Below are 25,565 nucleotides of genomic sequence, written 5' to 3' on the forward strand. Positions count from 1 at the left end.
TAGATTTATTTTATCAGCAAAATTACAAGGGTGAGTTTTTAAAGCTGAATATAAGAGTAGGATTTTGTCTGATCATTCTTTATTATTAATTACCTGTACTGGTTCAGAGAGAGTAGAGAATACATATTGTTGGAGATTTAATCCTATGTTGCTGAGAAATCCTGAATTTATTAAATTTATGAGGGATAAAATACAGTTGTTTTTGAAAATAAATGTAGATTTCATTGATAGTAAATTTGTTTTATGGGATGCTTTGAAATCTTATTTGCGAGGTCAGATTATTAGTTTCACAGCTAAAATTAAAAAAAAACAACATATGGTTGAGACTAATAAATTGGAGGAGATAGAGATTTTGCAAAAAGACTTGCTGCGGGATTCTACGGAAGTTGAGAAATCTTGTTTAACTAAATTGAAATTGCTGTATAATTTACTTCAAACATAAATATGAGAAGTTAGTGCAGAGAACTAAACAGCATTATTATGAGTTGGGTGAAAGAGTCCACAAAGTGTTTGTGTGGCTGTTAGAAACAGAGCAAGCTTCTAGAACAATAAATGCTATTAGACATGATTCGATGATTACATAAACCTCAGGAAATTAATGATGAATTTTGTACATTTTATGAGAAATTGTATACTTCTGAAGTATTGGAAGATAATGTTAACTTTTTGTCTGAATTGGCCCTACCTTCTTTGAATGATATGGATTATTAAGGATTTATATGCCTTCTTTACTGTTACAGAAGTGAAGGAAGCACTTTGATCTATATCTATTGGGATGTCTCCAGGAGAGGATGGTTTTACTTCTGAATTTTATAAAAAAAAATTCAGGATTTATTAATTCCTATATTGATGGATGTATTGAATCAGGCAACGGAGATTATTTTCTGAATTCTTTTTCTAGACCAATTATTAGTTATTCCTAAGAAGGATAGGGACCCATTAAAAGTAGGATCATATAGACCTATTTCTTTATTAAATGTAGATTATAAAATTGTTGCCAAGATTCTAGCTAATAGATTAGCTAAATATTTACCAGATTTGATTCATGTAGATCAGGCACATTTTATTAAAAATCGCTATTCAGCAGAGAATATTGTGAAGTTGATTTCTTTAATTAATATTTCTCGGGAGTGATCTGACCAAACTATGGTAATCACTCTTGATGCAGAAAAGGCCTTTGACAGAGTGCAGTGGAGATTTTTGTTTAAAGTTTTGGGCCTCTTTTTGCTGGTTGCTTTATATAAAAATCCTATGGCTAGAGTTGTGATAAATGGACAGGTATCTTCTTCTTTTGTATTATCTAGATCGACTAGACAGGGCTGTCCTTTGTCACCAGCTCTATTTGCATTGGTCTTTGAAACTCTGGCTCAGTTAATTAGACAAGATAGTAATATTAAAGGTATTAAGGTGAAAGTGGATGAATATAAAATAAATTTATTTGCAGATGATGTTTTGAAATACTTAACACAACCTATGCAATCTTTGGGGAGTCTGCATGCTAGATTGGAGCAGTGTGGTGAAATATCGGGATATAAGATTAACTGGGATAAGAGTGAAATTATGCCTTTGGTTGATGTGGACTACTCGTCTTGTAGGCATATTGCGAAATTTAAGTGGTCTGATTGGATTAAATATTTAGGTACTATAATAGATAGTAATTATAATCATTTACCCTTGTTGTCTAAAATTAAACATGATTTAAATCAGTGGAAAGATTTACCTATAACATTAATAGGACATATTAATTTTGAGAAAATGAATGTCTTTCCCTGTATTCAATATCTTTTTCAGTCTATTCCTTGTAAGATTCCTCAAAAATTCTTTAAAGATTTCAATACCTCGGTGAGGAAATTTTTGTGGGAAGGTAAAATGGCGAGGGTGTAATTGCAAAAATTGACTTGGAAGTATGCTTTAAGAGGACTGCAACTTCCTCATTTTCAGAATTATTATGAATCGGCACAGTTGAAATTTATTAATAGGATGTTTGAAGTGGATAAACCTTTGGTATGGGCTAATATTGAATGATCTCAGGATTGGATCATTTTATTTATAAATGGAATTCTCAGCTTTTACAGGGTTATAATTTACCAGTGTTGAAAGATTTAATGGAATTATGGACTAAGAAGAATAAAATTATAGGAACTGAAGGAAAAATCTCGGCTAAAACTCCTTTATTTCAAAATAAGCTTTTTATGTTTACATTAAATAATTAATTTTTGAAATAGTGGGAACAGGAAGGAATTAGATTGGTAGAAGATTGTTATGAGGCTGGGTATTTTATATCGTTCCAAACAATGAAAGAGAAATTCTTTGTTTTCTTATTATCATGTTAGAGCTTTATTGTTGGATAATTTTGGGCGTATGTTAGTTACCTAGACAGTCTAAATTTGAAAGTTTACTAGGTAAGAAAGGATTTATATCTGAGATGTATGCTCTATTACAGAATAAAATGCTTAAGATGGATATTTATAAATCTAAATTAAAATGGGAAAAAGATTTTTGCATATCTATTTCTCAGGAAGATTGGATGACTTTATGTGAAGACAGTATGACCAAAATTGTAAAGGTAAGGAATAGATTGGTTCATTATAATTCTATTCATCAGTTATATTTAACCCCTGAGAAGTTAAGGAAATACAAGTTTATTTCTTCTGATTTATGTTTTAGGTGCCATAAACAAGTTGGTTCTTTTTTACACTCTACTCGGACATGTGAAACCATGAGACTTTATTTACATTTAAAATTTCACTTGATCCTATGGTATTTTTACTGGGTTATATTAAGAAATTGAGTTTGGAATTAAAATTAGATAAATCGCTTTCTTGAGATTGGCTTTAGCTGTGGCTAGAAAAATTAGACTGATTTGAGTGTTCCACGATGGCATTTGGAAATAAGGTCTTGTATTCCATTGGAAAAGATAACTTATAATTTACGTAACAATTATTCTTCCTTTGTTAATGTTTGGAGCCCGTATATGAGATATATGAGATTGAATTTGTAATAGTTTTTTTTCCCACAATGATGGGGTTGCACTAAACCATGGCAATAATTGAAGTTTGTTATGTAAGTTGATTTCTATCTTTTTCTTTCTTTGGGGTAGTTTAGAGGGGGTTGGGAGGGGTGGGTGGGTTAGGGTTGGGGGTGGGGAGTTATATGGGGCAAAATATTATGTACTTGTATTTTTATTGTATTTATTATGATAAATAAATAAAATTTTGAAAAAGTTTAGTCAAAAAGAAACAGGAAGTATATAAAACCATAAGCCCAAGCAGAATAAAGCCATTTAACCCTTTGAGTCTTATGTATTTTCCTTTAACCCCATTCTACCCTCTCCCCATAACCTTTGATGCCAAGAACATATATGCAAAGAATAGGCTATGTGGCATCGAATTCCACAGATTTATAAACTTCTGACTGAAGAAATGTCTCCTCATCTCTGTTCTAAAGGAATGTCCTTTTATTCTGAAGCTGTGCCTTCTGGCCCTAGACTCTCCCACTACTAGAAATATTCTATTTTCCTCTTTCAATATTTGGAATGTTTTGATGAGATCCCCCCTGATCCTTCTGAACTCCAGCTGGTACAAGCCTGGAACCATCAAATGCTCCCCATATGTTAACCCTCTTATCCCTGGGATCATTCTTGTGAACTTTGTCTGGTTCCTCTCCAATGCCAGCACATGTTTCCTCATATATGGGGCCCAAAACTGTTCTCAATACACCAAATGTAAACTTAATGTACATCTTGTAAAGCCTCAGTATTTTTTCCTTTATACTCCAGTCCTTCCTTACTGCTGACTAACGTTTAGTGAATACTGCAGAAGCACTCCCAAGTCTTTTTGTACCTCTTCTTTCTGAATTCTCTCCCCATTTAGAAAATAATCTACTTTATTCCAACTACCAAAGTGCATGACCAAACACTATATTCTATCTGCTATTTCTTTCCCCATTCTTCCAACCTATGCAAGTCCCTCAGCAGACTCACTACTACATGTCCAGCCACTTATCTTTGTATCATCTGCAAATTTGCCCACAAAGGCATCAATTCTGTCATCTAAATCATTTACATAGTGTAAAAAGTAGCAGAACTAACACCAACCCCTGTGAAACACCACAAATCACTGGCAACCAGCCAGAAAAGGTCCCATTTATTCCAACTCTTTGCATTCTACCAGTCAAATGATCTTCTATCCATGCAAGAACCTTTCCCGTAACAGCAAGGGCTTCTAACTTGTTTAGCAGCCTCAAGTATGGCAGCTTGTGAAAGACCTTCTGAAAATCCAAGTAAACTACATCCATTGGCTCTCCTTTTATCTGTCCTGCTCATTGCTTCTTGAAAGAACTTCAATGAATTTGTGAGGCAAGATCTCCCTTGAAAGAAACCAGGCTGACTTCAGCCTGGTTCCTTTCAAGTACCTCAAAATCTCATCCTTCATAATGAATACTGGAAACTTGCCAAACACTGAAATTAGGCTAACGAGCCTATAATTTCCAGTGTTTTGCCACTCTTCCTGCTTAAAAAATGGTGACATTGACAATTTTTAATTCTTTGGAACCAATACTGACTCTAGCATTTCATAAAAGGTCACTTCCAATGCATTCATAATCTCTTCAGTTACCTTTCAGTACCATGGAGTGCAATGCCTCTGTTCCAGGTGACTTATCCTCCTTTAGCCTTTTCAAATTCAAAAGCACCTTCTCTTTAGTAATAGCGACTACACTCAGTCCTGTCTCCTGACTCTCTCAAATTTCTGGAATGTTACTAGTGAAGACTGATGGAAAATATCGACAGTATTCAGTTCTTCTACCATTTTTTTGTTCCCCATTACAACTTATACTTCTTCAGTATCATTATCCAGCAGTTCAATGTCCACTTTTCCCTCTCTTTCATTCTTTATATATCTGAATAAATTTTTGGTGTAAGATTTTCAAAGCTGAAATCTTTCACAGTCTTCAAGGAGTATAAAGGAAGAAAGAAAGAAAGAAATAAGGAGGGCTAAAATGGGACATGAAACGTCACTGGCAAAAATTGGATTAAGGAGCATTTTATAGAAGAAGAAGGTTAGCAAGGAAAAGGATAAGTTAACTCAAGGACTAATGAGGGAATTTATGGAGTACAAGAAACGGAGTCCTTAATAAATACATCACTTTACCAAGAGGAAGGTCAATGACAATGTTGCGATCAGGGAGGGGGATGTGATATTTTAGGGCATGACAATATTAATGAGTTGGAGTCGTAGGAGGTCTTGAAAAACATTGTCTTCAGGTCTTGATGGAATCTATCTCAAGAAACTAAGGAAGTCAAGGGAAGAAATTGATGGGCCTTAAGAGATCTTTGGATTCTCCTTCGCCACAGGTGAGGTGCAAGAAGACTGGAGAATAGAGAATAATGTTCCTTTATTTAAAGTGCAACAGGGACAAACTAGTGAGCCATACATCAGTAGTATTGAAATTATTGAAAATTAGGCATAAGATTTGACTTGCATCTCAAAAAAACATGGACATCATGAATAGTCAGCATGGCTTTGTGCCGGGTAGGCCCCCATATTATGACGGTCTTGTAAAATTACAAATTGCTACCCAAAATTTGCAATGTGGAATAAAATGTACTCCAACAGAAAAAAATATGAACAAAAGTAAATACACCAACATAAAGGGCATTTGTTTTCACTTATATTCCTTGATGCATGCAGAGGTGACACAACTTCAAGTTCTGGAAAATTGGCAAAACTCAATCCAAGCAAATTCAGCTCTTTGGTCGATGCGTCTTGAAGCCTGGAGATGAAATGAAGAGGTTTGCAGCTGAATGGTTCTAGAAAATTCAAATTAGACCTTAACATGCAAACTATGGGAGAGTAAATGCTGCTTGATGGCCCTGTCCATGACACCTTCTACAATTTCTTGATATCACATTGAAGTGAATCACATTGACAGAAGACTGGCAGTGGGAAATGTGAGAATATCAAGAGGATGCATATCCATATTCAAACTAGTGAATTTAATTTTTATTATCACATGCCCTGAGATACAGTGAAATGTTTAGTTCTGCATGCTCTCCGGGCAAATGCACCATATTTTAGGTACAGCAGGTAATGCAGCCAAAAAAAAAGTACAAGGTATAGTGACGCAAAGATGAATTGAGGGTGTGGGGAAAAGTACAGTTAAAACAGTCCAAGGACCTCATCTTTAACTAACAAGAATCTGTACAAGAAAAAAAATAGTCTTTGAATTTGCAGGTTCGTGTTTTCAAATTCGTGTATTTTCTGCCCGATGGAAGGAGGGAGAAGAGTATATGCCTGGGGTGAATGAGTCCTTTAATGTGTTGGTAGCTTTCCTGAGACATCTGAAGGCATAGATGTTCAAATGCATGATGACCTGAGCTGTGCAGTTTCTGGCAATCTTGGGCAGAGAAGCTCCTTTCCAATGTGTGATACATCTTGACAGGATATTTTCTAATATGCAACTGTAGAAATTGTTAAAGAGCATTCCGAGACATTGTGAGTGCTTCCTCATCGTTTTTAGCAGTTAACTGCTCAACCTTCACCAACAGAACCAAATTCAGTTTGATGGTACCTTTAAAGTAGGAGGTTGAAGTGAGAATGCTCTTTGATAATCTTGCATTGCTTAATTCCATTCATAACTCCTCATCAAGATATGGTAATGCACAAGAAGAGGCAAGTAACAATCATGCCACAAATGTACCAGCAAACATCTTCTTCCACAAGAGGGGAACCATCTACTAAGGGGAATAGGCTCAGTTTATCTCTTTAACACTTCTGACTCCTCCTGATTCTGATAAAAGGCCCTACACCTGAAATATTCACATAGAATCATAAAAAGCTTAAAGTGTAGAGTGAGGTGGGGGGGAGTGGAGGTGGCAGAGGGGGTATGGACAGCTATAGTCAGCTGCAAGTCGATGGGACTAGGCCAAGTAAAGAGTTAGTCATGGACTAGATTTGCCATCTGGTGTGTTTACGTGCTGGTTCATAGGAGAACTGAAGCAACTCTCCTGTGCACCATACATCTTACATCACTTGGTCCCCTATCTATGACCAGGCACTTTTTTCCTTACCCTATTCAATTTTATCTTTTTCCTGTGGCACATTCCATAATTGTACTGTACAAATTTACTGTTATTGAAATTAATAAAAATATTTTAGTTTATCATTGGAAAATATAAATCCTTCCTAGATCCTCACTAATGCCCTCACATCCTTGATGTTATGCAGCAAATAGAACTGTAGGCAAGTCTCCAACAGAGGCTGGACCAGTGCTTTAAGAAAATTCATTGTAACTTCTCTGCTTTTATACTGGATGCTTCTTTTAACAATGTTTAAAGCTAGGTATAACTTGATTACTGATTTTTTTTGCCCGACTTGAAGAATGGTTCAAGCCTGAAACATCGAATGCTTTTACTATTGATGGATACTCCATGTCCTACTCATTCTCCAGCCCTTTTGCATACTGCATTGATACTTTCAATGTGCTCACTGTGGTGGAACACTGTAATCCAGGGGTTCCCAACCTTTTTGTTCCTCTGTACCCCTTGGGCACTTTTATAGGTTCCCGTGTACCCCTAAAAATTAAGGATAAAAAAAACACAACATTGTGCAATCTGACTGCAGATTACAACACTGTGAATTCTACAGTAGTACCAATGTACACCCTGAAAAGTGCAAATGTACCACTGGGAGTACATGTACCCCAGGTTAGGAACTCCTGTTGTAATCCATCCATTGTACTGGTTGACCCGCCCCTAATACTGTAACTCCTCCCCCTCAGGATTTCTAATAAAGGTGATACTGCTCAATTCCTTCCCTCAGTAGTGCCTTGGAATTGGGCCATCAGCATGTAAGATATGCCTTTAACTTTATAGCCTATTAATCTTGACGACTGGTCTGTCGGGTCTAATTGATAGCACCACATACACATTCTCCTGTATTTCTATACTCCTTTCTAATGGGCACCTCCAACCTTTATATCAGATTTCCAGTGTCTGTAGTAATATGCTGAGATCTTTCTTAACCTATGATTTGTCTCAAAAAAGGCCTGATGTTGAAATGTCAGGTACCAGTCGGAAATACAGGACTTGAATGAGCATACGACTACCACAGCTTACAGTTCCCTGAATGAACTCGATTGCCTCATGGACATCCAATCACTTTACACCTCCATCCCCCAAACCAAAAACTTAAAAGCCTTTCATTTCTTTCTGGACAATAGACTCAACCAGTCCCCCTCTATCACCTCCCTCCTCCAACTGGCAGAACTTGTCCTCACCCTCAATAACTTCTCTTTTGACTCATCCCATTTTCTCCAGGTCAAAGGAGTAGCATGGGTACCCACATGGGTCCCAGCTATGCCTAGCTTTTATTGGCTATGTTGAGCAATCCATACAAGTCTATACAGACAAGGCCCCTCAACTTTTCCTCCGTGACATCGACGACTACTTTGGTGCTGCCTCATGCACCCACGATGAGCTTGTTGACCTTATCCATTTTGCTGCCAGCTTCCACCCCAACCCTAAATTCACTAGGTCCACCTCTAGCAAAATTCCCCCTTATCTCGATCCCTCGGTCTCCATTTTAGGAGTCAAACTTTCAACAGACATCTTCCACAAACCCACCAACTCCCACAGCTACCTCCACTGCATCTCTTCACAACCTGTCCCCTGTAAGGATTTTAGTGCCTTCTCTCAGTTCCTCCTTGTCCATCACATCTGCTCTCAGAATGAGGTCTTCCATTCCAGATGTCCTCCTTCTTCAGAAACAATGTGGCTTTCCCTCTCTCACCATCAACTTGGCACTCATACTCGTCTCCTTCATTACCCATATATCAGCCCTAACCTCCTCAGCACCCACACCTGTGACCGCAGGAGATGCTCTACTTGCACCAACACCTCCTCACTCAGCACCATTCTGGGCCCCTTACAGTCCTTTCAAGTGAAGCAACATTTCACTTGTGAATCTGCAGGGATCACAGTGTTCCTCTACATTGGAGAGACTGGACACAGACTGGGAGATCACTTTGTTGTGCACCCCGCCTCTGTCAGCCGTAATATCGTGGATCTGTCAGTAGCCCCCCATTTCATTTTCCTATCCCATTGCTGTTGTGTCTGTGGATGGTCTCATGCATGGCCAGATTGAGACCACCTGCAAATTGGAGGGGCAACACCTCATCATCTGCCTGGGCGCACTCAAATGGATGGCATTAACATTTCCGTTCAACCCTCCTCTTCTTCTTCTGCCCCGTCGCCTTTCCCCGCTCAGTCTCTCTCTCTTTTTCCCTCGGTTTCCTTTCACAGAGCTAAAATCTCCCCTTTCACCTCCAATTAACCTTTTTTTTTGTGATGCCTTCCTGCTTTTGCTTATTCCTTGAAAAGGGGGCTCAGGCCCGAAACATCAGCAAGTACATCTTTACCTCCTCTGGATGCTATGAGACCGGCCGAGTGCCGTGGGGATTGGATACGACTACAACACCCAGAATGCTCTGCCGGGTCATGGCGGCTACGGAGGGGTCAGAGTTCGTGCGGGTGTGAGGACGAGGCGTGGAATCCCAGAGTTCCCGGCGCGGTTGGGAGGGAGTAAGTCGTGCAGTCGTGAGCGGGTAATAAAGCGATGCAGAAAGATGTAAGATGGCAGAGCTGCAGATGTTACTCGAGGAGGAAATCCCCGCCGGCAAGAGGGCGCTGATAGAGAGTTACCAGAACCTGGGTCGCGTGGCTGATTACTGCGAGACCAACTATGTCCAGGTAAAGGCTGGTCGCAGGCTGAAGAGCAAGGGAAAAATCGCGGGTGAAGAGGGCACCGCGGCGGCGGCGGCGCCCAGTTCCCAGCCCGACCTGGGCCCGCTCACAGTGTCCCAGCGCCGGCGAGCCGGCCCACGCCTCCGGGTTGCTCGCTTGATCCGGCGCCGCAGCTCTCGGCTTCGGTCCCAAGTTGAAGGCGGGAGGCTCGGCGGTGTGTGGCTTGAAACTCACTGGGTGAGGGGTATCTGGTGGATTTAACACCCCGGAGGGTGTGCCGATCAGTTGACTCATTCCCGGGCAGGCGGCGGTGTTCACTCTCCCACTCATTTCCTCCACTCGCTGTGGATGCGTCCGCCTTGCAGTTTTGTAATTTTATTGTATGCTTTTGTTCTTTCGACATGCTTCTCTTCCCCGTTTTGTGTTTGTGAGTCACTTCTTGCCCTTTGGGGGAAAATTGCTAAAGGGATGTGCACTGTTCGACCCAGCTGGTGTTGGATTTTAGGGACTGAATCAGGGTTTGATCTTTTTGACAATGAAGCGTTACCTTGTCTGAATTTGGCACTACCCGACCAAAACTTAAGCATTGCATAGAGTAGACTCGAGCCTTGTTTCGTGTTGACTTTCTTTTTGAGTACATCTTAAGGCTTGGCTTCCCCTTTTTCTCAGCGGAATTGCCACTTCGGCCCGATTTTAAATCCTCTCTCTCTTCCCCACCCCCCACCCCCAATCTACCCGCATTCCTCAATAGTTAGAGTGCGCTATTTGGTCTGCTTTAATTCCGAGATCGCCACTAACCAAATCAGATGCCAAACTCCACCCGGGAATTAGCCTGCACTAAATATGCGGGACGATCGTGGACGGAAATATCACCGCTAAATAGAGGCTGCAAGAGGTAGACAAACTTGTCAACTGAACTTGGTTGGCAGCCTCTGGGCTACAGTTTGTAAAAAATTTTTTAGCACTTTGAGTAGTACTGTACAGATTGTAAATATAGGAATGTATTTATCTTTTGGTTGCAAAACATTTCCTTTACCATGAGTGGCACTGCTTAAAAAAAATCTAAAAGTTGTTCTTGAGTCTAGTTTGGGTTGAGTTTCTTTTTGAGTGGATTTTGTAACTTTATCTCTTTGATTTCTATTTGACCTGGATCCACTTTTTTGTTTTAAGTAATTTTGTTTTTCAATTTTGTGCTTTGTACATTGAGCTACTGTAAGTCAATTTAGCAAATGGTGCCCTTGAAGTTTCTGCTTTTACCTTGTTTTCCACTACTGTCCTTGCTACCCTGCATCGCACTCTCAACCCAAACATCTAAATGCCTTTTCAGTAATTTTACAGTTAAAGAAAAACAAAAGTGAATTTTAAGGTCTCAAAGAAGTGTTTTCTGGTCAGCTGCTTTGCATTCAACTGTTACGTCTTGCTTCTGAATCAATTATTTTATAGCAGCTCAGAGATGTGAACATAAGTCTAGGTTGACTTAGATTTTGGTAACCAGGGGTTGAAGGCTTGGACTTGAGTCTAGAGCTGAAGGCAGCAGAGTTATTGGAATGTTGTCGAGTAAGGGTGGTTGGCAATAACCAGAGATTGTTTTCTGAAGAGATTTGAATTCTTGTACATTATTTTTCCCTTTGAGAATAGGGCCAAGAGCTAAGCAAGTGTGTTTTAGAAAATGGGGAGCAGGGATTTAAATGAATTCAATGGAAGATGGGTGACAGGTGAAGAGAGCTCTTGTGGAGTCTATTCAGAACTTGAATAATTGTTTGTGGAGAAGCTGAGATGGGGGCAAGATAGAAGAAAGGATTGGATGTCATTTTGCAGGGTAGGATTGGAAAAGTTTCAAGACCTGGCAGCCAAGATGTCAGGTCTTTTGTTCTGTTTGAGCTGAAGGAATCGTTGTAGGGGCTGAAGCCTGAATCCAATCTTCCCAAAGTTTTATTGGAAGAAACTGACTTGTTCAGGGCTGAATATGGGAAGCAGTATGACAAGATCAGCAGAAGAAGGGTTAATGGAGTTGTGGCTTTGGCATATATTCTGGGTTTTGGATTGATTGGGGAGGGTGGATGAAGCGGGAGGCCTCAACAATGCCTAGCCTCTGGTTAAAAAGGAATGAAATGAGTAATTTCAACATATTATGTACTTAAATTTGACAGTTGAGAGGAGAGCTAAAATTGGTGGGTACATTGGCAGGGTGGGGTAATAGACAGGATGAATCATAGAATGTCATTAATGACTGTTCTAGATTTTTTCCTGTATGGCTGTGGTGTAAATGTGGTTGGAGTGGAAAAGATGAGTGTGGATTTTGTAGCCATTATAATTTTCATTTAGTACAATGATACCTGCATGCAGTATATAATGTGAGTAAAATTATATTTTAAACTACAGATTTAGTTTTACTTTGTTAGCTTGCATTCTTTACCAATTGCAATGATATTTATCACTCCAAACACTCATTCTGACTCTCCTTGTTTACTGCCACTTGTCCTTCATTTTGACTATAATTGAAACCCTGCTTTATATTCTGTATCAATTTTGACTATAATTGAAACCTTGCTTTATATTCTGTCTCAATGACTTCAATTTTGTGCAGTTGTAAATATTATGTACTTCCTCTCACTCCAACTTTCATATTATAGAATACAAGCTGTTGATATAGCTCTCCTAGAAGGACTTTTGGCATAAGATGTACTTTCCAAGCTTTATTTTGTGCAATGAAATAATTTACCACTATTCAAACTGTGTTGTGAATTGAACTTTTTATTCTAAGTTGACTAGATGGAATAAAGAGAGATAAGCTATTTGGTGCATTATTTTCTTAAGCCAGCTCTTAAGATGGATGGAGCATCTTGTGGTGGAATACATCAAAGAGCATTTCCCAGAGATGCTGGGCCCATTTCAATTTGCCACTAGAAGGAAACCTTCCACTGATGATGCTCTAGCTTTGTTCCCTTCCCCTCACCTCGTCCTGACCCACCTGGTGAATGACATCTTGTATCCCAGGCTGCTGTTCATTGACTTCAGCTTGGTGTTTAATATGATAATTCCCAAGAGACTGGTGGAGAAGCTGTTCTCACTGGGACTCAACACCCCTCTCTAACATGATTCTGGACTTACCATGAGAAATACCACTATGTCTGGGTCAGAAGCAGAATGCTGAGCACAGGTGTATCACAGGGCTGTCTGTGTGCTCAGTCCAGTCCTGTTCACACTATTGACCCATTATTCCATTGCCAGGACCAGCTCCAAAAGTCATTAAGTTTGTAGATGGCACAACATTAGTTGGCCTCGTTAGCATCAACGATGAGTTGCATTACAGAGAAGAGATGGAAAATCTCATGGTATGGTGCGAGAATCAACGTGAGAGTCGATGTGGACAAGATGATTGTGGATGTCGGGAGGACCATGAATGACAACCCTCCACTCTACATCAATAACTCAATAGTGGAGAGAGTTGAGAGCACCAAGTTCCTTGAAATTCACATAACTTATTGTGGACACACATCTCTTCACTTGTCAGAAAGTTGCAACAGTTCCTGAAAAGACTGAAGTGGGCAAGGCCTCCGGCCACCATCAAGTCAACCTTCTATAGGAATTCTATTAAGAGCATCCTGGCTGGCTGCATCACAGTGTTCTGCAGTTGCTTTTGAAAATTGGGTTGGAGGTCAATTCATAGGACCATAAGAGTGGCAGAGAGGATCTCTCTTCCTGCCCCCTCCCTCCCCAACCAGGAACTGTTCAGGTTGTACTGGACAACAATAAATGTGAACTTGAAGAAATATCCATTTCATCACTGTTATCGAGCAATGAAATTGACTGTTCAGTGAAGGATGTGCCTGGAAGAACACCAAGCATATATTAAAAATTAAGCTCCAGTCTGATGAAGTTGCAGTGTAGGACTGCTAAGACACATGCTGCTGCTAAACTAATAAATCAAAACTCTGAAGCCCTCGCTCTAGTGAATGTTGGTCGACAATTAAATAGCTAACAGGAGACGGTTCCAGGAAGATATCCCTGCTCAACGATGGCAGGACGCAACACGTGACTGTTGATGAAAAGCTAGAAGTGCTAAATGGACATTTTATCTCCTTTATTTGTCTTTTGCCTGGACCACTTAGCTCTAGATCTTTTTAAATTAAATTTAAATTTGGACATGCAGCACAGTAACAGGCTATTTAGGCCCATGAGTCTGTGCTCCCAATTAACCTGCAACCCCAGTACGTTTCGAATGGTGGGAAGAAAGTGGAGTCTCTGGGGAAAACCCATGCAGACACCGGGAGAATGTACAATCTCCTTACAGACAGCATGGGGTTCGAACCCATTCCTTGATCCCTGATGCAATAAAGGCATTGTGTTAACTGCTACACCAACCCCTTGTCATGGCCTTAGTACAATGGTTTTCAAACTGCCCCCTAAAATGGTATCCCAGCTTAAGCAATGCCTATGCCATAAATGTGATTAGTGAGGGATTGCTTAAGGTGGTATGTGAGTGGAAGGAAAAAGTTTGAAAATGACTCTTTTAATTGCACATAATTGACTCATTATGTGCATGGTTTCATAACTCCAAACGAAATGGGCCAATGACAATTTTTCTCAGTCAAATATTTCAGAAACAATTGGGTTTAGAGCAGTGATTCTCAACTTTCCCTTCTCACTCCCATACCACCTTAAGCAATCCCTTACTAATCACAGAGCACTTATGTCATAGGGATTACTTGAAGTGTTATGTGAATGGAAAGAAAAAGGTTCAGAACCACTGGATTAGAATAATATGGACCAATTGCAGACAAATGGGACCAGCTCAGGACATCAACTTGGAAGAGTTGGGCTAAAGAGCCTGTTCTGGCTTCATGACTCTATAAACAGCAAATATGCATGAATGAGGCTGTTTAATACATTTCAGATTTATTATTAGAAAACATTCATGACTTCAAATACAACCCTGAGATTTTTCGTGTGAGCCAGGCAGAATTTCTACTCATCAGTACAGCAAAAAACTGAACTGGAGAAAATCCATGTACAAAAGAGAGAAAAGTAAACAAAGAAATGTTTAAAAAATGCAAGACAGAAAAAAATTAAATATTCAGTAATAAATAACGTGCAAAATAAGCGTCCTTAAATGAGTCTGAGTTTGTTGTTTTAGAAGTCTGAAGGTGGAGAGGTAACAACTGTTCTTGAATCTTGTGGTAAGAGTCTTGTGGCACCTATAGATGATAGCAGTGAAAACAGCATGTCCTGGGTGGTATAGATCCTTCATGGTTGCTTCTGCTCTCCAATGGCTTGCTTCCTAGACTACTTTTTGCATGCCACACTAGGCCATTATGCAGCCGGACAGCAAATTTTCCAGCAGTTTCCAGCATCTTCTGTTTTTTTTTTGTAGTTGAATATTGGTTTTGTAGTTGTCCCACAAATTTAACTGAATGGAGTGCAACTACACATTGGAAGTGCAGTCAGTACAACTTCCTCCAAAATCTACTAAATTTGGCTCTTGGCACAATTTTATTGAGGTATAATTTAAAAAAAACTATCAGGGTATGCATTTCTTCACCCCACCCCTCCTTCCTGTTAAATTTTTGCCTGCCTGTGTGTGAAATGTGAGGAACACTATTTTTAACATCTGCTTCCTTTTGCTGCTTGTAGTCACAGTTGACATACAATTAAAGATGTAACAACTTCAAAGGGAATTGGTATGTTAGTGAAGTTGCTTCTGGTTTGCATTTAGATGGGCATGAGTAAGTCTCAAAGTGAAAAGTTGTACGGTAAATCAAAGTGGCGTACAGAACTGTGGGTTGAGAATTTCATGGCCAGATTCTATTTGTGGTGCTTAAATTAGTGGCTACATCAAAGTTGGATGTTGTGTATCAGTGTCTGAGAAATTGAATGTGAGTAATCTTATTTTGGTGTCGATTGTGATTTGAATTTTGTCTCTCCCTCAATATCAGCAAGACGAAGGAGCGAGCCGCTGACCTCATTTCTCTGACCACATGAATGATGGTGTATGAGTAAATATCTTCAACCTATCCTGGAAAAACCTTGTCAATGCGATGGCCAATAGGGAGCACCAACACCTCTATGTAGGAGTCTGAGGAAATTTGGCATGTCCCTGGTATCACAGCAAATTTTTTTTTACAAATGTACTGTTGACAGTACACTGTCAGAATGAATTATTGTGCGATTATGGAAGCGGCTCTGCCCAAAACTAAGATACAAAGAATTGTCAGTGCAGCTCAGATCATCACACAAACATTCTTTCCTGCCATTGACTTCATCTTTATTTAGACATACAGCATGATAACAGGCCATGTCGGCACACGAGTCTGTGGTGCTCAATTTCCCCCTTAATTAACCTACACCCTGGTACATTTTTGAACGGTGGGAAGGAAACGGTAGCCACTGGAGAAAACCCACGCAGACACAAGGAGAACTTGCAAACCTCTGACAATGCCGAACCGCGGTCCTGATTGTTGGTGCTGTGGAGGTGTTGCGCGAACAGCTATGCCAACCATGCCTATCTCTTGTTGCCACAGAAGCTGCTTCTATACCAAAGGACTCGTCCCATTCAAGTTTATTGTCATTCGAATGTACAAGTGCAACCCAATGAAATGGCGTTCTCCAGTCACACACTTTTCTCCCATCAAGAAGAATGTTCATGAGTGTGAAATAGTGCACTTCCAGGTTCAAGACTAAATTTTGCACTTCTATCAGACTACTGAATGAACCTTGCACAACTATAATAATCCTGCCCATTGCTCTGTTCTATTTAAACTGATCTCCCACTACCACCCTACTCCCTGCTGATAGCACACAAAACAAACCTTTTCACTGTACATGTCGATAAATGTAAACTAATTTAACTTCAGTGAGTTTCTAAAATTTTCAGGATGTGGTTAATACATTAATATTCCATGCTAAATATTATTTGTGCATGTGCTTTGCACACTAATTCTTGGTTGCTACTGCAGATGATGAATGTCATTTGGTGCTATTTTGGTTTAAAAATGAATTATTTTATCAGACTGCCTCAAGTTTGGTCACAATTTGCAGATTAGAAGTGTAGTGGACAGCAAGAAAGGCTTTCAAATCTTGGAGCAGGATCTGGACCAGCTGGAAAAAGTCTGCAAAATGGTCAATGGAATTTAATTCAGACATGTGTTTGGGAGGACTAACCAAGTTAGGACATTCATGGTAAATGGTAGGGCTCTGTGGAGTGCAGTAGTACAGGGGAATCTGGGTATGGACAGTAAGAATGAAAGGGTGCAGAGAAGATTTATAAAGATGTTTCTGGGAATTGAGTTACAGGGAAAGGTTAAACAAGTTTGGATTTCATTCCCTGGAGCATTGGAGAATAAGGAGAGATTTGATTGACGTATAAATGGAGTTGGATAATCATGTTGAGGAACTTTGGGGGACATCCGATGCGCTCTAGTATTTGCCAAAGCCCTTTCCTGCTCACGGTGTCGAAGGCTTTGGTGAGCCTCAACATGATTATCCAACTGCACGAAAACCAACAAGGTCGGGTCAGATGCAGCAATGAGCTCTCTGAACCCTTCTCCATTAACAATGGCGTGAAGCAAGGCTGTGTTCTCGCACCAACCCTCTTTTCAATCTTCTTCAGCATGATGCTGAACCAAGCCATGAAAGACCCCAACAATGAAGACGCTGTTTACATCCGGTACCGCACGGATGGCAGTCTCTTCAATCTGAGGCGCCTGCAAGCTCACACCAAGACACAAGAGAAACTTGTCCGTGAACTACTCTTTGCAGATGATGCCGCTTTAGTTGCCCATTCAGAGCCAGCTCTTCAGCGCTTGACGTCCTGCTTTGCGGAAACTGCCAAAATGTTTGGCCTGGAAGTCAGCCTGAAGAAAACTGAGGTCCTCCATCAGCCAGCTCCCCACCATGACTACCAGCCCCCCCACATCTCCATCGGGCACACAAAACTCAAAACGGTCAACCAGTTTACCTATCTCGGCTGCACCATTTCATCAGATGCAAGGATCGACAATGAGATAGACAACAGACTCGCCAAGGCAAGTAGCGCCTTTGGAAGACTACACAAAAGAGTCTGGAAAAACAACCAACTGAAAAACCTCACAAAGATAAGCGTATACAGAGCCGTTGTCATACCCACACTCCTGTTCGGCTCCGAATCATGGGTCCTCTACCGGCACCACCTACGGCTCCTAGAACGCTTCCACCAGCGTTGTCTCCGCTCCATCCTCAACATCCATTGGAGCGCTCACACCCCTAACGTCGAGGTACTCGAGATGGCAGAGGTCGACAGCATCGAGTCCACGCTGCTGAAGATCCAGCTGCGCTGGATGGGTCACGTCTCCAGAATGGAGGACCATCGCCTTCCCAAGATCGTATTATATGGCGAGCTCTCCACTGGTCACCGTGACAGAGGTGCACCAAAGAAAAGGTACAAGGACTGCCTAAAGAAATCTCTTGGTGCCTGCCACATTGACCACCGCCAGTGGGCTGATAACGCCTCAAACCGTGCATCTTGGCGCCTCACAGTTTGGCGGGCAGCAGCCTCCTTTGAAGAAGACCGCAGAGCCCACCTCACTGACAAAAGGCAAAGGAGGAAAAACCCAACACCCAACCCCAACCAACCAATTTTCCCTTGCAACCGCTGCAATCGTGTCTGCCTGTCCCGCATCGGACTGGTCAGCCACAAACGAGCCTGCAGCTGACGTGGACTTTTTACCCCCTCCATAAATCTTCGTCCGCGAAGCCAAGCCAAAGAAAGAAGAGAAATGGAGTATATGAAAGCAGGCTTTTTTCCTCCTGAGGTTAGGGGAGATTTGAAAAATAGGAGAAATTGTATCATGCAGAGTGTGGAACAAGCTGCCAGCTGAAGTGGTGATTCAGGGCTTGATTTTTAACATTAAGAGAAGTTTGGATATATACCTGGATGAGCTACAGAGGGTTAGGGTCTGGGAGCAGGCCAATGGAACTAGGGAGAATAACACTGGACAATTTATATTTAAAAAAAAATGTTTGCCTCCTGGAAAAATTGCGATTTATGATAGACAACTTCAAGCTGAACCCAAAAATCATTTCATATATGCTGTAGGAAGTTTGAGAAATTTTACATTCCCTTTTATTGAATGATGCTGATCCATTGCATTAATTCAGCTGATCTAAAAAAGTTTTGCCACTGGATTTGCACTTAGCATCTGATGCCTCTCATGTCAGTGTCCAATAATAGTTGGCTGACATTGATGGATTCCAGTTGCCCTGATACCCCTTTTCCATGTTAAAATTTCCTGTTTTTAAAAAAAAAAAACAAAAAAACTTTTGCCACATTCATCATAGATTGCACCAAGATCAGCAGGGAAGAAGTGCAAATGCAGAATATGAATTTTCAATGACATGTTGCACTTTATGGTTTTGTGTGCTTAAATTAGGATTGAAATATGATAGGAAATCACAAAAACTGGTTATATCTAAAAAGATTATGTGATAGGAACATTTTAAGGTGATTTTCATGGTCAGTACCCCAAAGGTGTTCAGCAAGCAAAATTGTTGTTGTCTAATGTAAAAGTTTGGTACAGGCCAGGGGACTGAAGGGACTGTTTCTGTTCTATGCCTCTTTGATGTTTGTTGTAGAAATTCATATCACAAGCATTTAAGTCCAGTGATCCAGAACACTACCCAAGGAGAGGTGCAACCTACAAAAAGTTATCTCCCAGGCGAAGTGGAGATTCTGGATGAGAATCAAACAATGTAGGATACCAGACAGCTGTGGCAGGGCCTAAATGACATAAGCTGCTACAAAACCAAATTCTGTGCAAAGTGTCACTCCCAGATGAATTCAATGCCTTCTACACCCAATTTGACCACTAGATCAAGGAAGAACTTTTGCGTACCCTCATATTCCTGATGATCCTCCACTGTTAGTATTTGAAGATGATGTATGGGCTGCCTTGAGGAGAGTGAATGTTGAAAAAGCACCTGGTCCTTATGGAATACCCAACTGAGTACCAAAAATGTGAACTAACCTACTTGTTAATGTATTCATGGTTATCTTCAACATCTCATTGTGGCAGGACATGGTACCCACCTGTTTCAAATTAGGCCTAGTGCCCAAGGAGGGTGTGTAACTTGCCGACCAGTGACGCTCACATCCACAGTGATGGTGTTTTGAGAGGCTGAAGATGAAGCATATCAGCTCCTGTGTGAGCGGTGATATGGATCTGTTCCAATTTGCTTACTATAGCAACAGGTCTCAACACTGGCTCTTAAAACCCTGGTCAGCAAGGACATATACATCATGATGGTCTTTATTGACTACAGTTTGGCATTCAGCATCATCCCCTTAAAACGGATCCACCACTCCAAGACCTGGGCCTTAATACCCCATTATGTAATTGGATCTAGGATTTTCTTGCCTCTCTGGAACAGACCTAACCTCAGTGCAGGGATCTCACTTCATCTCAGAGTGAAGCTTATCTACAAGATAAATGTGGAGTTGTTCAACTCACATCACTTCTATTCCAGAGCCAAGATCACACTAATTTCAGTCAGAGTGGCAGCAAGCAGATGACACTTGCTTATTTGTTCAGAGCTACCCTCGATTCCCTTGCTGAAGTATGAGAGGACGAGGCTAACCCATGACTGTGGCTCAGTATGATGACACCACCACCTACAAATTTGCTGATGATACCAATGTAGTCAGTTGTAGAAAAAGAGATGGCAAGTCAGCATACAGGAGGAAGATTGAAAACTTGTGGTGCTCAATGTCACTGAAGTCACGGAGCTGATTGTGGACTTGAGGAAAGGAAAGCCGGAGATGCATGATCTATTGCTCATTGGAGGTGGAGAGGGCGAGCAAATTTAAATTCCTGGGAGTCTCTGAAGACCTTTCCTGGACTCAACGCACTAATGTCATCATGAAGAAAGCACCTCTACTTCAGGAATTTGCTGAGGTTTGGTTTGACATCAGAAACCTTGCCAAACCTCTCCAGATATGTTGTGGAAAATGTGCTGAATAGCTGCATCACAGCGTGGTATAGGGGCATGAAAATCCTCTGATCAGAAAGGACCACACAGGACACCGTCCAGGACTCGCAGGAAAAACTCTCCCACAATCAAGAAAATTTGCATGGAATGCTGCTGTTGGAGAGCAGCAGCAGCAATCATCAAGGATCCACACCACACAGAACATGCTCTGTTCTTACTGCTGGCATCAGGAAAGAGGTCTAGATCCTAATGAGTCTCATCAAGTTCAGGTACAGTCACTAAATGATGGACTCGAGCAGAGACTTGTTTAAGGAATTACTTTGCACAATATTTATTACTAAATATTTTTCGGTATTGTAGTTTGCAAATGGTTTATATTTCTCTTTTGTATACATTTCTGGAGTACAGTTTTATTTTTGCCTGACCCACAGGAAAAAGAATCTGAGTTGTATGTGATTAATATCCTGCCTGAATTCTGACAATAAATCTGAACTTTGAACTTATAATTAATTTAACAGTAAATTTTCCACAAGATACCATTTCATGGCTTACTGAAATGCTAATTTCAGCACATGTTCAAGTCAATTTTAAAAAAATCTGCATGCACCTTGTAGATATCCTTTTTATTTATCGGTTTAGAAGCCTCTTAAGTGTGATTATTGTATCTATTACCTGTATTACACTTGGCCCATTCTGGGCACTTACCACTTTGAAAAAAAAATGCCCTGCACATCTCCTTAAATTTCCTCCTTCTCACCTTAAACTCGTGTGATGCTTTTTTTCCCCTGAGGAAAAGATCCGACTGTCTAATCTATCAATGTTGCCCATGACTTTGGACATCTATATCAAGTTGCCTCCTATGGTCCAGAGAAACGACCCTAGTTTGTCAATTCTCTCCCTTTATGCCCTATAAAGTAGGCGACCTCTTCATGGAACCTCTTCGGTACCTTTTTCCAAAGTCTCCACATCTTTCCTCTGATGAAGCGACCAGAATTGCACAAAGTATTCCAAATGCAAAGTAACCAAAGTTTTATTTAGCTAACAAACCATGTACCTTACCACCATATCTATTTGCATGGCAACTATCAATGGACCCTCAGATTCCCTCTTCATTTTCTTGCTTTATAGAACCCTCCATTAATTACATTTTTTCCCCCCTGTATTTGACCATTGCAAGTACAATACCTCACTCTGATCTGGATTAAACTGCATCTGCTATTTCCTTGCTCTTAACTATATGCTGTTGTATTCTATGGTTTCCCTTGCACTATTCACTACTCTGCCAATCTTCATGTGTTGCATTACTAACCCACCCAACTTGTACTGTCTAAAGCAGGCAACATCCTCGTAAACTTCTATACCTTTTCATCCAATGATTCCAACTGACTGCTGCAGAATACCACTGCTCACAGACTTCCAGTCTGAATAACACCCTTGTATCAATACCATGTCTTCTATGAGCCAGTTAATTTTGTATGCAATCTATCAATTCATCATGGATCCCCTTCATCTACTCCTTCAGAATCATCGTATCTTACTAAAAATCCATTTGTACCTCATTTTGCCCTTCCCTCATCATTCATCTTTGTCACCACTTAAAAAAAAACTACCAATTGGTAAGAAACTACTTGCCTCTCACAAATCCATCTTGACTGTCTCTATCTGACCATGACTTTATAAATGTGCATAATTCTTAAGTATCCTTTCTAATAGTTTCCCTACCACTGATGTGAGGCTTGCTGGTATAATTTCCTGGTTTATTCTTGACCAAAGGTACAGCATTCTCCAGCCACTGGGACATCTTGTGTCACTAGTGAGGATGCAAAAATCTTTGTAAAAGCTCCAGCAATCTCTAGACTTGGCTCTTTCAATAATTAGGGAGATAATCCATCAGGCCCAGGAGACTTGTCCACCTTAATGTTTCTCAAAAGACACAACACCAAAAAGCCCTAGTGCATGTGTATTAGTAACATTATGTTCCTTAACTTTGTCCATGTCCTTGGTAACTACTGATGCAAAGTACTCATTTAGTACCTCAGCGAAGCATAAATTCCCTCCTGGGTCCTTGAGTGATCCTTCATCATTCAACTTGATTTTAATGTGTGTAAAATGCATTGTGGTGGGGGTTTCTTTAATCCTGCTTTCCAAGGATAGCTCATGGCCCCTTTGGCCTTCCTAATGCCCTGCTAGTCAGCTTTGATGTTGAGATTTTGCTCAACTGGATTTGGGTCTTTGAATGTTCGCTACTGCAGAGGGAAACCACTACGGCACTTTATGCAATTACAGTGTTTAATACTTTGACCTCTTCTTGTCTCTCCATCTAAAGCATTGCTTTTGAATTACTTTAATTGGCCAGCTTTGTTTCAGTTATGATTCTTCTCTTTTGAGTTGGGTTATGGGAAGAAGTCTAACTGCAGGGATATAATCCAGGCCCTTTAATGTGTACTTTTTAGATTTAGGTGATAAGGCTCCAGTATTCCCCTTGGGTTGGTGGAGTAGTATTTATAACAACATAAGGGTTCTCCTCTGTCCTAGCCAATATATATCCCTCGATTGTAATTATAAAACATTCAACAAGTTACTACTGAACTATTTATGGGATTCTTTGTATACACATTGTCCTGTTTGCTTCATTGACCTGTAAAAGTTTCATTGGTGCTTTGGAGAGAACTTGGAGTAGGAGAAAGTTTTGGATATCCTTATTGAAGTAGCAAGTTTAAAAATTGCAACTTTTGAAGAACCTTCCCGTAGAAAGCACTTAAATGGTATCAAATTTTGTGTGCTTAATAACTTGGACTCTATCCTTCTTACCACTTAAAATGTTCCAAGACCATAAGACATTGGAGCAGAAATGGGCCATTAGTCTGCTCAGCCATTTTAACTCATGGCTGATGCATTTTGACTCAAAACCATTCTCCTGCCTTATCCTTATAATCTCTGATTCCCTTACAAATCAAGAACCTATCAACCTCTGCTTTTAAATATGTCCAATAATGTCCTCCACAAGCTGTCTGTGGCAATGAATTCCACAATTTGCAACATTCTGACTGAAGAAACCTTGCTTTGTATGTGTTCAAAAGGGAAATTCTTTAATTTTGAGGCTATTCCGCTGGTCCTGGACTCCCACCATTGGAAATTTCTTCTCCACGCCTGCTCTATCCCGCCATTTCAATATGGGGTGGACTTCGATAAGTTCCTCCCCCATCCTTCAAAACCTCACTGGTTACAAGCCCAGAGTCCTATGTAAACCCTCTCATCCTTAGGATAATTCTTGTAAACTTCTGGGCCCTCTCCAGCTTTCTTGGATACAGGGCCCAAATCTGCTCTCAAATTTTTAAATGTGATTTGACCAATGCCTTGTAAAGCTGAAGCATTGCATATTTGCTTTAATATTCTAGTCCTCTCAAAGAATGCTGACATTGCATTTGCCTGCCTTGCTACTGACAAACTGCAAATTGATCTTTAGGGAATCCTGCTCTAGAACTCCCAAGTCTTTAGACATCCACTTTCTGAATTCCTCATTTAAAAAGAAAGTCTATTTTTTTTAATCCCTTCTACACTTTTCTGTGCTGCGTTCTGTCTGCAACTTTGCCCATTCTCCCAACATTTTCAAGTCCCTCTGCAGACTCCCTGCTTGCTCAATGCTGTATGCCTCTCTACTTGTCTTCATACCATCTGCAAACTTGGCCATAAAGCCGCCACTTCAATCCACAAATAATATGCGTGCAACATGAAAAGCTATGTTGCCAACGCAGGTCCAGGTGCAATGGCACTAGTCATTGGCAGTGAGATAGAAAAAGGCCCCATTTATTCCCATTCTTTGCCTTCTGCCAGTCAACCAATCTTCTATCCATAGGCTTTTCCAGGTGCATTCTCCATTAAGAATGCGCCTGAAGAAGCAGAAGCGGCCCTTTAAATTGCAGTTCAGGTGGCAGCGTTGAAAGTGCAACGGTGGCCATCTGAAAGGATAGCTGCACCGAGATGCGCATCTTAGCGCATTCCGGCTCCTGTCTCTTGGGCTGTCAAGTTAGGATGGCTGGCTATCATCGCGGGTCATCTCCACACTGATCCCGCTGCCCTGCTCTCACCCCACTCATGAAATCAGTCCCCACACTGTGGGGAAGCCGGTGCGGGGCTGTGGGGAGAGAGTGGGATCAGTGTGGGGACGGCCGCCCCGCGCCGAGGGGCAGTGGGGAGGGGGGGTGTCAGGCGCTCGGCAGCTGACTGTCATCCCCTTAGCAGCTGCTTTCAGGCGGCTGCATTCAGGTGCCAGGGGAGACCTCAGTGCTCCGGCGATTATCCCTCCCAGAGGAGGGTTACAAAGTTCACCTCGCATGCACCTGCACTTTCAAGTGGCCTCCCGACAGCTGCATACGGCTTTACATCAAGGGATTTTGGCCACCTGAAAGTGCCTAAAGGGACCTCCAGTGAAGGCAGGGTATTATACATTAGTCTCTCAGCCTGATAGGCAAATTGGACAAAAAGGTTGTAGGATGGATGAAAGGAATAATTAACAAAGCACTGGGCCCTCTGTACAATGCTTCACCGACCTATTTTTGCTTTCTTGCTTGCTACTGTATTTCCTGAAAAATCTCCAAATGGATTTGTCATGTAAGATCTCCCCAATAAAAATGCAGATTTCATCTTACTTTATCATGTGCTTTCAAGTACCCAGAAACCTCACCCTTAATAATCCTTAACCTCATCCTTGAGAACAAAGAACTCCCATCTTGACACTATTTTACAGGAGCATATTAAAGGTCTTGTGTCTGGCTGCATCATGTGCAGTTTGGCAGCTGCAAAACATTGGACAAGAAGTCAATACATAGGATTATTAAAATGGCAGAAGTTCACTTGGGTC

The 25,565-nt window shown here is 40.9% G+C and overlaps 1 protein-coding gene and 2 long non-coding RNA genes across 13 annotated transcripts in view; 2 read left to right on the forward strand and 1 right to left on the reverse strand.

The window, feature by feature from the left end:
• The window catches only part of LOC138753613 (uncharacterized), a 29,592-nt gene extending 26,505 nt beyond the window's left edge, over positions 1–3,087 (forward strand). The window contains exons 3-4 of the long non-coding RNA XR_011351296.1: positions 2,444–2,566; positions 2,668–3,087. This is a non-coding gene — a long non-coding RNA (uncharacterized lncRNA). The remainder of the gene's footprint in view (positions 1–2,443; positions 2,567–2,667) is intronic.
• Positions 3,088–5,377: 2,290 nt separating this feature from the next.
• Positions 5,378–10,106, reverse strand: LOC138751782 (uncharacterized). The gene is made up of 2 exons (XR_011350178.1): positions 9,418–10,106; positions 5,378–5,772 (listed from the first exon to the last, which is right to left on the reverse strand). It is a non-coding gene; the product is annotated as an uncharacterized lncRNA (long non-coding RNA).
• Positions 9,546–25,565, forward strand: part of abi1a (abl-interactor 1a) — a 91,940-nt gene continuing 75,920 nt past the window's right edge. For 6 of the 11 annotated variants that reach the window (XM_069914555.1, XM_069914558.1, XM_069914562.1 and 3 more), the window contains exon 1: positions 9,546–9,748. In XM_069914555.1, the coding sequence (XP_069770656.1) occupies positions 9,632–9,748 (117 nt within the window). In that variant the 5' untranslated portion in view covers positions 9,546–9,631. The remainder of the gene's footprint in view (positions 9,749–25,565) is intronic. The other 5 variants (XM_069914563.1, XM_069914564.1, XM_069914559.1 and 2 more) reach the window with 2 other exon arrangements.

This window comes from Narcine bancroftii, chromosome 1 (genome assembly GCF_036971445.1).
Source record: "Narcine bancroftii isolate sNarBan1 chromosome 1, sNarBan1.hap1, whole genome shotgun sequence".
NCBI classification, from domain to species: Eukaryota; Metazoa; Chordata; class Chondrichthyes; order Torpediniformes; family Narcinidae; genus Narcine; species Narcine bancroftii.